Below are 13660 nucleotides of genomic sequence, written 5' to 3' on the forward strand. Positions count from 1 at the left end.
CCGACTGTAATATCAAGATTTACATTTGTAAATTCAGTCAATCAAAATCAAGTCAATCAAAATCAAAAAAAAAAAAAAAAAATTAATAATCTTATTTATTAATCTTTATATATTGAGTTTAACCAAAAAATTATTAATACTACTTAGTGACATAGTTAATAAAAAATGAATTAAAATTTTGTCCAAAGTCTTATTTTACCACAAATTTATATGTTTTATCTTATTTGTTTTGTATATAACACTTAGCCTATTTAAAAAAAAATTAAAATTAATCCTTTTTTTTTTTACAAAAAATTTACTTTGACAAATATGCATGTCACTTTTGGGAACATGCAAGGATAACTACGTATGTCACCTTTGGGGAACATGCAAGGATAATTATAATGCACGTCACCTTAGGGAACATGTAAGGACAACTATGCATGTCATCTTTGGGAACATGCAAGGATAATTACGCATGTCACCTTTAGAAACATGTATGGATAACTATACATGTCACCTTTGGGAATATGCAAGAACAACTATGCACGTCACCTTTTGGAACATGCAAGGATAACTATACACGTCACCTTTGGAAACATACAAGGATAACTATGCATGTCATCTTTGGGATCATATAAGAACAACTATACACATCACACAACTACACATATCATCTTTGGGATCATGCAAGAACAATTATGCATGTCACCTTTGGAAATATGCAAGGATAACTACGCACATCATAAATCATTAATGCACCAGCTTCTTAAGGCTAAAACTAAAGATGATGTAGAATTTTTATTTGATCAATTACAAATCATTAACAATGAAAATATAGATAGTAAAAAATTTTGTTTTATAATTATCAATTAATTACTAATATTAATTAATAATTAATTAATCAAATTTTTATAAAAATAGATTGGATTTGTGAATATAAAACACCATGGATTTTGGCATCACTCAACTATAATTATTCACTAATGAAGTATGAGATGTGGAAAAGCATTCCTTTTGATACAAACATTTCTGAATATTCTTATTCAAACATAATAAAGAAGGAACTAAATTAAAACTAAAAACTGCAATTTTTCAGTAAGTTCAATTGAATAATTAATGTTTTTTAATTGCATTTTATTAAATTATTATGAATTTATTATTTTTAGCTTGTGAAATTATGATCTAACATTATATAGAAGATTTGACAACAACTACCAATATAACATTCCCATGTCAAACAGGAACAAAAGTGGAGTAAAATGAAAGATTGGAGTCAATAACAGAAAAGGTAATTAGTGTGTTTTATAACCAATTTAACAATTTTATATTATTTACTTGTTATACTAATTTATTTTATATTAGAAAAAAAAAGAAATAATATGAGATCAAATAAAAAATTAAAAATAGTTAAGATGATGAATTTCAAAAAGAAATTAGGGAACTGGAAATTGAAGAACATAAAGAAGAATTGGAAAGAATAAAATTGGATAATCATTTAAAAAAATTAGAAATTGAACGAACAGAAAGAGAATTAAATGGTAGAAATATTATGTAAAATCAAAGAAAAAATGATGTATTTTATATGTTCATTTATAAATAAATAAATCTGAAATTGTTGTTATTTGTCAAATCAAATAAATTTTAACCAATTATTTTTGATAATAAGTTATAAATTATATGTTAAATTTTAATTGTAATTTAAACTTTTAGACTAAGGAATAAGTTCCAGAACTATTGTTAGAGAAAAATATCTTTTTTTTTTTTACCAGTCAGAAATAAATTAAGCATTATAAAATTTTTAAAATCTAAAGACATGACAAAATATATTTCATATGGAATAAATACAGAATTTTTTATTTTTTATTTTTATATTAAAGACAAGGTTACTAAGGAAATAATGAAAGATAACAGGAAAAAGAATTAGCGCTTTTAAGATAAACTAAACAAAAAAAAAACATGCCCAATCTAAATATTAACAGTCTACATGAATATAAAGACCAAAAATATAAATCTTTTTTTTTATAATTAAAAATTATTTTTATAAATTTTCTTTTTTTTTTATGGCTAAAGGGTCTTTTACAGTAAAAGAAATTTTTTAATTTTTCACTTGAGAGTTTTTATTATATAATTTTATTTTTCATATGATAGATGATGTTATTTAAATTTTTTTCATGTGAAATTTTAGGGTGAGTAAGCCCAGAAATAAATTCGTTCAGTAGCTATACAAGATCATTGTAGAAAATCTAAAGAAAAATTAATTTATTGACAACAACAGCTTCAATAATTCCGCTTTTTATCAAAGCTGGAGTTGGAATTACTTGAAAACAAAATATCTGAGTAAAAAGTGCTAAAAAAAAATATTAACATTACGTGTAAGACATATTTATAATACTTCTCATAATACTCAGACCTTTTAGTGAAATTTACTGTTACTCTTTGTATTGATTACGGTGTGACACGCCGCCCATAGGATATTAAGATAAAATATCGTATGTTGCCACCGACGTGTTAAGTTCATATAATATCTATGCTTGGTTTAAAATAAAAAAAAATTAGTTACAAAAATTACAAAACATTATTTTCTTACCAAATATTATTTTAAATTTCTCGAACTTAATAATATAATATTAATTAATTCTCAAGCGTACAATGAGCATATTCATATTTGAATAACTTTTTAATAATTAATATTTAATATTTAATATTATTTTCATTTGAGCCAAAATTTGACTGCCGAATTTCCTATCGAAATCCACTTGTATTTATACATTTTTAAAAAAAATATTTCTAATATTTCTAATATTTCTAATAAAATTTGAAGATCTATTATCATATGACTATCTCGTTACACTAAACTAACCTATAAATATATTTTTATTGGCTAATTATTTACCTATCAGTTAATTATTTATCCTTCGGCTAATTATTTATCCTTATTCTATTTTATTATATTTTTCAGTTATTACAACGGTTACTTTTACAAAGTTCGTTTAGAAATAACTTGGGAACACATAAGGTGAGAAATCGCACTACAAATTTTTCACACATACTCCACTCATACTCCATTTTACCATTTTTCATCCAACGAGGACAAAGCAAGTTACTCAAACTAGTGTTCTTCCTACATTTAAGTGAATATGTTGTCTTGTAAATTAGTGAAACTGGCTAAAGCCACTTATATATAATTTCTTTTTTCTCTCGTTCGAAGAAATAGACATAAATTTCAGAATAAACTAGTCATGTGTGATAGCTGTTGTAACATTCACAGTTACTATATTTCATCTTATTACAAGGTTAGTGATACCAGCCAAAGGCGTTCACGTTATTATTGGGATTAATAATAGTGATTGGTTTTATGAGATAAGGAAGATGATATATTTTTGTTATTCAGAGATAATATTCTGCCGATAACAATGGAGACTTTTGAAAGATATTCCTTCGGTATGAGGAAAACAGTAAATAAACGAACAAATAGAAATGATATGAATCAATATGTTATTTTTTATGTCCAAGTAATAATTAGTAATCACGAAATATAATGACTTATGTTAAGCCAAGGTCGTTACTAGAGTTAACATCGGGAATATCCATACGAGGGAAAAATTGACAACAGATTCCAATAATAGGAATAAGAGCGTTGATTCTTTAGAACTTCTCAATTATGAAGAAAACTGCAGACATCAGTAACTATTACTACTCAGGATAGTCAGAGAGAATCAGTCGGAGACTGCTCAAAGAGCAAAATGCCTGGAAGAATTTCCTTCGAAAGTATAGTAAGACAGTAGCAACAAAAATGAATACACATATATTCTCAGTAATAAGTAAACAAGATACACTTTTATTTATTTATTTATTTATTTTATGTAAAGTCGGAAAGACTATCTAAGAGAGCATGTTTCCAAAGAAATCTACCCAACATTTAGTCCATCATCCATTCCATAGAACGGACCCTACCTAATTGTTATATAAAGACTGGTCCAACAACACGACTGATGAAGGAACAGGTAACCATTAAAAGCATAAAGAAATAAAGGAACTACACTAATAAGGTTATAATAAAACTATATATAATATTAAGTGTGGCTAAACTATACATTATAAAATAAAAAAATATCTATAGTCGAAGGAGAATTATAAGTAACAAAATTATTGGCTTCTAAATGTTTAAAAACAAACAACTATAAGGAGTGAGAAGTTCTGTATTTTTCTTTCGACCAAAAGGCCGCCAACTGTAAATACTGTCAGAGTTGGAATGATTTACACTATTCTAAATTGTTTTTTGGGTATATCTTTAAGGTTGTGTAAATGTAATAAAAGTAAAATTAGATGTAGAAATTAAACTACTGGAAAGTAAAGAAAAATTTGACTCAAAATCTAAAATAAAAGTATAAAATCAGTGCAGAACCGCTCCTGTTGAGTCGTCCATCATCAGGAAGTCACGGGAAAAATGTTCATCACATGTATATTTTTGCAAATCATTTACATCGTAATTTTCATTATTTTAAATGTACGTGTAATATTTAACGTTAATGAACATCATCAATGAAATTTTTATCATGATGTGCAGCATTTAATAATAAATATTCAATGTACATATCTTTGCTATAATAAAAATATGATTACTAACTAGTAAATTTCAGTTAACTACAGTTAGTAATAATCGGTATCACATGATCAGTTTGCCGATTGATCTTTTTTTTTTTGATAAAAAAAAGTCTAAAAAACTTTAACCCCTTTCTTTCACTTTCCTTCATCCTCTTCGTCCTTTCATCCTTCCCTTCCCTTTTGTTCTCCCCTTTTTCTCACACCTGTAAGTCTCGTTACTTTTTTTAATTTATTTTTTTTTATTTATTTTTTTTTAATTTTATCTTTTTTTTCATTATCTTTTTTTCGTAAGACACCGGCTTGGTCATGAAACCGGACTTTAAGGTAGTAAGAAACTGGAAAGGGGATATTTTTAATTTAAGAAACGAACTAACGTTTCTCTTCATATTTTTTTTTTGTAGAACACGTAGCGAGAAGGTAAAAAGTTTAAGCTCGTAACGGGCTCAGTCCTATAAAGTAATATTTTATTTTTATTTTTAAAATTAGACACGACTGGAGTCATACAAATTAATAAGAAAAACATAAACTACAAGTCTAATGAACCCATTGTCATGAATGTACCCAACCACAACTGGAGAAGCCAGTGTAGTCACCCTGCCTGCTATTCTAAAAGAACATAAGGCATAGCCTGCAGTCTAGAGCGAATTATTGGAAAAAGGAGAAAATAAAGAAAAATTAACTGAAAAAAAAGAAAATTTTAAACTACTAATTACTACGGTTTCATGTCGGTCATATGACTTACCAATATTCCGATTTACCGATCCTGATCAGTTGATTGATAATCAACTTTTTATATAAAAAAAAATTTTTTTTTTTACCGATTTTTTTTAAATAATAATTTATTCATTATTATTATTTAAAAGGATGACGGAAATGTAAGTTAAGGGGAGGAATACTTGTTTTTTTAATTTGGGAACGTTACTAACGTTCCCTTTCTTTTTTTTCTTTAGGGACATTCTTCTAGACATGAATTCTATCGAAATGAAGCAAAAACAGCCTTTCCTTGGAGTTATGCGGTAAGTAGTTTAATATACAGTTATGAATTGCGTTACAGAATAACACCAACACATTTTTTTTATTTTTAGTTTTTCAGCCTTTCCTTGGAGTTATACGGTAAGTAGTGTACAGTATGGTTATAAAATTGTGATATGGAACAATACTGACGCAATTTTGTTTTTATTTTTTAGTTCTTCGGCCTTTCCTCAGTAGGTAGTGTATTATATGAATAGTATGGTTATGAAATTGCGTTATAGAACCCTATTAACGCATTTTTTTTTATTTTTCAGGTTTCCGGCTAGTGGATTAATTAACCTTAACTCTCTCACGAGGATTTTTTGGATATAAATTCGGAGCACCTTCACCTTCCTTATAATCAGCAAGAATTACTGCACATGGGTTGGTATAGTTTAGAGAGTGTGTGGTTGTATAATGGCATTTGAAACAATACTAATGCCAATTTTCTTTTATTTTTTTAGGTTTCTGGCTATGGAATATGCGGTAGGTGTTGTTTGGTGAGTGTGTGGCTGTGTAATGGCGTTATAAAACATCATTAACGCCATCTTTCTCTTTTTTTTAAGTAAAGTTCAAGTCCAGCTCGAGCCAGCTCTTGAATACGAAACCGGACTTTAGGTAAGAAATGGGGAAAGGGAGAATTTTTTGTTACTTTAAATATGAGAAACGAACTAACGTTTCTTTTCGTTATTTTTTTTGTAGGACGTGTAAGAGGACGCTGGCTTGAAATACTATAAAACTGGATTTAGGATAAGAAACGGGAAAGGGGGGTTTCTTTAATTTATGAAACTTGGTGCTTCACCCTTTTTAATTACTGGTGGTTTAATACAACCTTTGGATACCAAAGTTACCATGATGGAAAACATTTATCGATAATCAGCTGGACAATACAAATTATTTAATGAGGCTAGCCACAGTGATAGATCCTTTATTCAATTCAAATTTAAAGGATATGTTCGTCATAAAATTCTTTTGAAACATGTCATTACATTAATGGAGCATACACTTGTTACGTTGATCCTTTAAGCAGTTTCTTTTCATTATTTTGTTTATAGGACGTATAGAAGGATGCCATTTGAACATGAAACCGGGCTTTGCTTTAAGATAAGAAATGGGGAAAGGGGAAGAAGATCCTGAATGGATATTATCGGTAAGTTTCGAAAGTTAGTTTACTTTTGAAACTTTTTAATTTATTGATTTTTTTTCTTTTTTTTGCAGGTTCCCAGATTTTAGACGATATGATTGGTAAGTTTCGAAAGTTTAGTTTACTTTCAAAACTTTTCTTTTAAATTTTTTTTGGTATGTTTTGAAGAAACTAACCATTTCTTCTTTTGTCTATTTTGTAGGAATCATTTTCGAGATTTGGATCGGCTTTTCAGGCAAGTTTTGAAGTTTCTCTTCGAAACTTTTTCTTTTAAATTATTTTTTTTTTATTAATATTTTTTTTTATCTTTTTATTGTAGGTTGTACTTCCTGGATAAAATCAGTTCGAAGAATAACTTCAAAACTTTTTTTTGTGAGTCCTCTGGAGTATTCAGTTGAATTAATTTAAGTGGTAAGTTTCGTTGCGAAGCTTACCATCTTTTTTTTCATTTTCTTTAACAGAAATACTAAATTTTCTTTTTCTTTGTTTTTTTTTGTAGGTTTCAAGGGATTCAATTAGAAATGTTAGAATTTGAAAATGGTGAATTTCTTTGTGAAGCTTTGCCATTTTTTTTCTTTTTTATAGAAACGTTGTTATTTTTAATAGGATTAATTAGATTAATATAGCTTTAGTATAGATTGTTATAATGTAATTTAATAAAATAATTTGTTATTCAATAACATTTAACATTGACATATTAACATAAATAATAAAAGATTGATATGATGTAAAATAATGTATATCATAATGTACGGGCAATGAACATCTTTGATTTGGTGATGAACATCGAATGTTGTGACATCGGTAATACATTGCAGGGTCCGATGTTCAGCATTTCTTTATGATGTACATCAAATGACCAATGTATATTTGATGAACATTTTTCCCGTGACTTCCTGATGATAAAGGCAGGAGAGGAACGCTTTTGTTTGAATCGTTCTTTGTTATCTATCAAAAAGTAAAGGTTAGTATGTAAATTAATTTTGTGTTTGTTAGGTCTACGTTTGAGTTCTTTCGAATTGTCAGAAGAATCTTCCAGAGCACCCTGAGGCACTGTGTAAACTTTGATATGTTTGCTATGATCTCTGTCAGGTACCGACATCTTGGTGGTGAATATAGTCATCTCAGAGTAAATTTTTGTTCGCTCTTCTTTAAAGACACGAAGAATATGTGGTGGGATGTTAATATCTAATATTATTAGTACATGATTTTTTGTGATTTTTTATGATTTATTGATTATTTAATTATTTTGTTAGGTTCCAATGACAAAAGCATGTCATCGACTGTTTCAAGTAAATAAAACTCCACTGGATACGGATTTAGAGCAAGCCTTCAAATCTCAAATTCAGGCTCATTATCCTAACAAAATACGGGAACTTGATGATTCAAGTGAATGGATTAAATTATGGAATGCAGTACATTTGATTGTAATTAATTAAAGATTTATTTTTTAAAATTCACGATTCTTTTTTTGGAATTTTGTATTTACTATTGATTTACATTCTTTTTACTATACAGATGCTAGAATACTTTCAAAATCACAAAAGTTCTTATGTCCGAAAAATAAAAGATGCAATTTATATATATTTAAATTTATTTTCTTGTAAACTTGATCAATTTGCTGGACCCGAAGAAGTTAGAAATTGGAAAAAATCAGAAAAAGTTATCAAAGCAAGACATGACCTTTGGCATAAAATGGATGATGATCCAGATTCACCATATACTATTGAATCTATCCTGCAAAAGGTATTTATTGAAGAAAAGTTGAAAAATAAAGATAATATCAAATTTGGCGTTACTGTGGCATGGATGTTTTTAGATCTAACTTATGATCAAATTGAAATTTTGTCTTCAAAAGTGCAAGAAAGAATGAATCAATGGGATTCCAATCCTATTATACAAGACTGGGTAAACATAATTGTAATTATTAGATAATCTAACATTAATAACTTTGTAATCTAATATGGATTAAATCTTAGCTTAAAGGCAAAGAATTATTTGAAGATGATCAAGACGATCAAAATAATGATAGCGAAGTTGATCAAGAAAGTGGTGTGAAAGAAATAATTAATTAATAAATGGTGATTTTAATAGAATAAAAAATATTGCTAATGAAATTTAATATCTGCAAAGACGAAAATAAATTATTTAGTATTTAGCACATAAATTAAATACATTAATTAAATAAAGTACTGATGCTAAACAACTTATGATTTGTGCATTGTTCATCACATGATCTGCGTATTGTTATCACGTTGATCTATAAAATTAATTGCACTGATCCTTATTGTTTTCGCAGAATAATGTGATTTTATGTTGATCAGCATTATATTAAATTCGACATTGAACAATGCATTGTTTTACACTTTTCAAATTTGCCAATGTTGTTATCTTTTATATATGTTTTGAGTGCGCATAAAAATTAATAAAGTATGACTGTTAGTATTTCAAATGTGAGTTGTGTAAGAGTTGATCACTCTATCTCAGTGGTATGTAACTGAGACCCTTATTAAGCCTGAGTATGGTGAAGTCGCAGGTTCAATTCCACCGATCACGGAATTTTACTGCGAACGCTACCACCAATAACGTGAAGGTACAGGGATTAGTTGAATTGGATTGCATTTTAGTTGGTGTATTAGTATGTACGGTAATAAGCGCATATTTCAACAAAGAGCCTCAATGTCCCTTTCACGTTCCCTAAGAGGTCATTAGTATGTTCGGAGTCCTGTCTTGGTGGTCACTGCTTGCATATCATCAGGGAAGTGTCTTGTCTTGGTGGTCACTGGTAAGAACTATACTACTGGGGTGTGGCTAGCTTTACTGCGTGGAGTTAGTCGTGCTAGATGGGTACCTTAAATGGTAAAGTCAGGTTGCAATGTCTTCATAGTAGTTTACCTTCTAATAGGTTTAGATCAACCTGTATGTTCCTGAACAGATGGTATTGGAATAAGGTATGGGGTTCGATTCCCTACTGTACTCAGCTCCTGGTTGGTGATCCTTGGTGGTATGGTAGCCACTATAAAAAGGTGATCCTGGAAATTCCTTGAGGTTTCCTTTCATGGTAGTCGTGGTCTGCGTTGAAGAACCTTCACAACTACAACTAGGAGTTCACAATTGTACCATCGGTAGTAGGTAATCGCGGGCTGTAGTGGCCTTTGAGTGAGACCTAGTACCTAAGATGGTGGTATGGAAGGATTCTAGATGGTTACCCAATATCAAGAAAGCCACCACTGTACCATTAGCTAGGGAACTCATGAATAAATATACTGGCTAGAGGCTACCTTACAGTGGGTGAATGGTTAGTAAGGAAGGCCACATGGGGTTGGATCTTGGTCCAAGATGGTTTCAGGACGTGCTATACGACCCTGCTTCACAGGTCGAAGGGGCACCATTGTCCAAAATTCAAAAAATGCAAATTCCACATTTTCTGGAAAATGGTGGGAAATTGTGGAAAATGCTGCATTACGCTGAGCAATTTTTTGGAATAGCATTGTTACAACATTGTCCGATTTAGCAAATTTTATGAAATTTTGGGAAAATGCTACATTATATCTCAAATGTAACATTTCGTAACATTTCGTGACATTGTTATAACATTGTCATTAAAATCAAATTTTTGCTTTTTTTTTGTCAAATGTTCCAATTTTCTTGCAAATGGTGCATTTTTATGAAAATGCCACATTTTATCTCCAATGTGATATCATTGTAACAACATTTCATAAAATTGTTGTAACATTGTCAATTAAAATCAAATTTTGTCAAATATTCTAATTTTCTAGCAAATGGTGCATTTTTTATGAAAATTCTATATTTTTTGTCAAATGTTGCATATTTTCAGCAAATTTTATGTTTTTTTGGTCAAATGTTTCATTTTTGTCAGAATGTTAAAATGTTACAATTTTTTTTTGGAAAATGCTCAATAATATAGCATTACACTAGAAAATGTAGCATTTCACCAAATTACACTAAAAAGTATTACAATTATCACATTTTTTGGAAAATTCTACATTACATTAAATTATACTGAAAAATGTAGCACTATACTAGATTATGTGGAATTGAACTAAAAAATACCACAATTACACTAGACAATGTAGCATTACACTAAAAAGTACCACAATTATTATATTTTTTAGAAAATTTTGCGTTATACTGGAAAATGTAACATTATGCTAGAAAATGCGGAATTGCACTAAAAAATGCAGAATTGCACTAAAAAACACAAAAAAATACTACAATTACACTGAATAACGTAGCATTACACTTAATTACATTAAAATTATTAGGATAATTTTTATTTATGCTGGAAAATGTAACATTATGCTAGAAAATGTGGAATTGCACTAAAAAACACAAAAAAAATACTACAATTACATTGGATAACGTAGCATTACACTTAATTACATTAAAATTGATGATAATTTTTATTTATTTGTAAATTATGGACATTATTAAATTTATAATATTTATATTCTAAACGCATTATTTAACATTAAACACATTGTTAATATTAACAATGTAACAACACGATGTGTTGTGATATGTTGTTTAATTTAATACTAAACCTTACTACTGAAGACTCCCTCTTTTTGTCACTATAAACAGGCGGAGGGAGCAGCAATGGCTCTCCCCCTATAGGTACTTTATGGCCTCTACCTGTTTACAGAGGAGGGGCTTTTCGTAAAGTTTATTAGATAGATATATATATATGTATATATATAAGTATATATATACATCTATCATTAAATTAAAAAAATTATAAAAAAAGAAAAAAAAAGTTTCGGGGAAAAGCCCCTATTTATATAAAATACATGTCACGTGTATCACGTGACATGAACTTGGTTAAACTGCAGCCGCAGCCGCAGCCGCAGTTCATTTTTTAACTAACCTAAAAATACTAAAAATAAACTATTGCAACCGCAGCCGCAGCCGCAGTTTTTTTTTAGAGTTTAAAAAAAAACTAATTTAGTTTATTTCGCTCCATATCCCTCTTCCCTTCTTCTCACCATTTTCCCGTCACCCTCCCTCTCGTTTCTCCTTCCCTCTCTCTCCCCACTTCCCTCTCTCTCGTCCTTCCCCCTCACCTTTCCCATTTCCCGTTGGTATGGCAATTATCGTTACATTTGGAAGTCGGGTAAAGTTTGTTATCTTACGAAACTATTTTTTTTTTTATTTTTTTCTTTATTAAGAAACATTTTAACATTTCTTTTACTTTATTTTTGTAGGTTCCGGTACTCCAGGTTTCTGAAACGGCAAAATGTAAGTTTCGTTTAACGAAACTTCTTATATTTTTATTTTTTTAATTAAGAAACGTTCTAACGTTTCTTTTACTTTTTTTGTAGGTCAGGAGAACGCCAAGTTTCAGCATGAATATTCATTAATGGCCAAAACGGAAATGTAAGTTTCGTTTTAACGAAACTTATATTATATTTTTTTTTAATTAAGAAACGTTCTATAACGTTTCTTTTACTTTTTTTTGTAGGTTCGGTGGTCCCGGTGCTCCAGGATTTCCGAAATGGAAAATGTAAGTTTCGTTTTAACGAAACTTATTATATTATATTTTTTTTAATTAAGAAACGTTCTATAACGTTTCTTTTACTTTTTTTTGTAGGTTCGGTGGTTCTGGTGCTCCAGGATTTCCGAAACAGAAAATGTAAGTTTCGTTTTAACAAAACTTATTATATTATATTTTTTTTAATTAAGAAACGTTCTAACGTTTCTTTTACTTTTTTTTTGTAGGTTCCGGTACTCCAAGATTCCGAAATGTCAACATGTAAGTTTCGTTTTAATGAAACTTAAAATATTTTATTTTTTTTTTAATTAAGAAACGTTCTCTAACGTTTCTTCTACTTTTTTTGTAGGTTCTGATGCTCCAGGATTCCGAAACGGAAAAATGTAAGTTTTGTTTCATCAACGAAACTTATCTTTTTTGTTTTTTTTAATTAAGAAACGTTCTAACATTTCTTTTACTTTTTCATTTCTTGTAGGTCTCCAATTCGGGTATCATTGGAAAGTGAAAATGGTAAGTTTTGCAACGAAACTTACCATGTTTTTTTTTATTATTATTAAAAACGTTTTTTAACGTTTCTTTTCTATTTTTTTTTTGTAGGTTCGAGCGAGATACTTGACTTTGGTAAGTTTCGCAACAAAAAAAATGTTGCGAAACTTCAGTTTGTTTTTTAAAGAAATGTTTTATTAACATTTCTTTATTCTCTTTTGTAGGTCCCTCCCCTCCAGATTCGAACTTGGGTTTGGATAACATGTAGGTTTCGAAGTATAACTTTGAAACTTCAGTTTAAATGGTGAGTTTCATGACAAATATCATGAAACTTAAATTTTTTTTTATTAGGACCGTTTACTAACGTTCCTTTTCTTTTTTGTAGGTTCGGGGATATCTGGGAAGCTAACTTAGGAAACATGAATCTCGTAAAACCATTGTTGAATATAAGCCATTACTTTACGTTCAGGTATTGGATATGGCTTCTGAAATGGTAAGTTTCGTACGTTTCGTTACGAAACTTCTGTTTTATCTTTAAGAAACATTCTAACTGAATGGTTTTCTTTTTTTGTAGGTTATTGTAACAAGTTAATAGTTCTTTGGCTCCTTGCTTGGTGAGTTTCGAAGATTAACCTTCGAAACTTTTTGTTTTTTTTTGATGTTTGTTTTCTTTAACATTATTGTACTTAATTACACGTTATAATTGAATAATTAGATAAATTGTTAATAAAATTAGAATCAATAAATTGTTATCAAATTTGTATAAAATTACACAAAATTGTTGCTTAATTATTACTCAATTGTCAGAAATTGTCTTAAAAATATTACATTTACACTCAATTGTCCAAAAATTGTCTAAAATTGCTAAAAATTTTCTAGCATTTGAAAGTTAAATTTTGGTAAAATAGTCCATTTTTCCA

General features: G+C 29.0%; 2 protein-coding genes across 2 annotated transcripts; both read left to right on the forward strand.

Moving 5' to 3' along the window:
* Positions 1-7811: 7811 nt before the first annotated feature.
* Positions 7812-8817, forward strand: OCT59_007828 (uncharacterized protein; the record flags this gene model as incomplete). Its single annotated transcript, XM_066142044.1, has 4 exons — positions 7812-7871; positions 7999-8169; positions 8261-8650; positions 8722-8817. The coding sequence occupies 4 exons, from the start codon at positions 7812-7814 to the stop codon at positions 8815-8817; spliced, it is 717 nt and encodes a 238-aa protein (XP_065998956.1).
* Positions 8818-11846: 3029 nt separating this feature from the next.
* Positions 11847-13332, forward strand: OCT59_007829 (uncharacterized protein; the record flags this gene model as incomplete). Its single annotated transcript, XM_066142045.1, has 10 exons — positions 11847-11876; positions 11968-12001; positions 12085-12139; positions 12225-12266; positions 12354-12395; positions 12730-12764; positions 12852-12875; positions 12965-13004; positions 13155-13233; positions 13315-13332. The coding sequence occupies 10 exons, from the start codon at positions 11847-11849 to the stop codon at positions 13330-13332; spliced, it is 399 nt and encodes a 132-aa protein (XP_065998957.1).
* Between the last annotated feature and the right edge of the window lie 328 nt (positions 13333-13660).

This window comes from Rhizophagus irregularis, chromosome 16 (assembly GCF_026210795.1).
Source record: "Rhizophagus irregularis chromosome 16, complete sequence".
NCBI lineage: Eukaryota > Fungi > Glomeromycota > Glomeromycetes > Glomerales > Glomeraceae > Rhizophagus > Rhizophagus irregularis.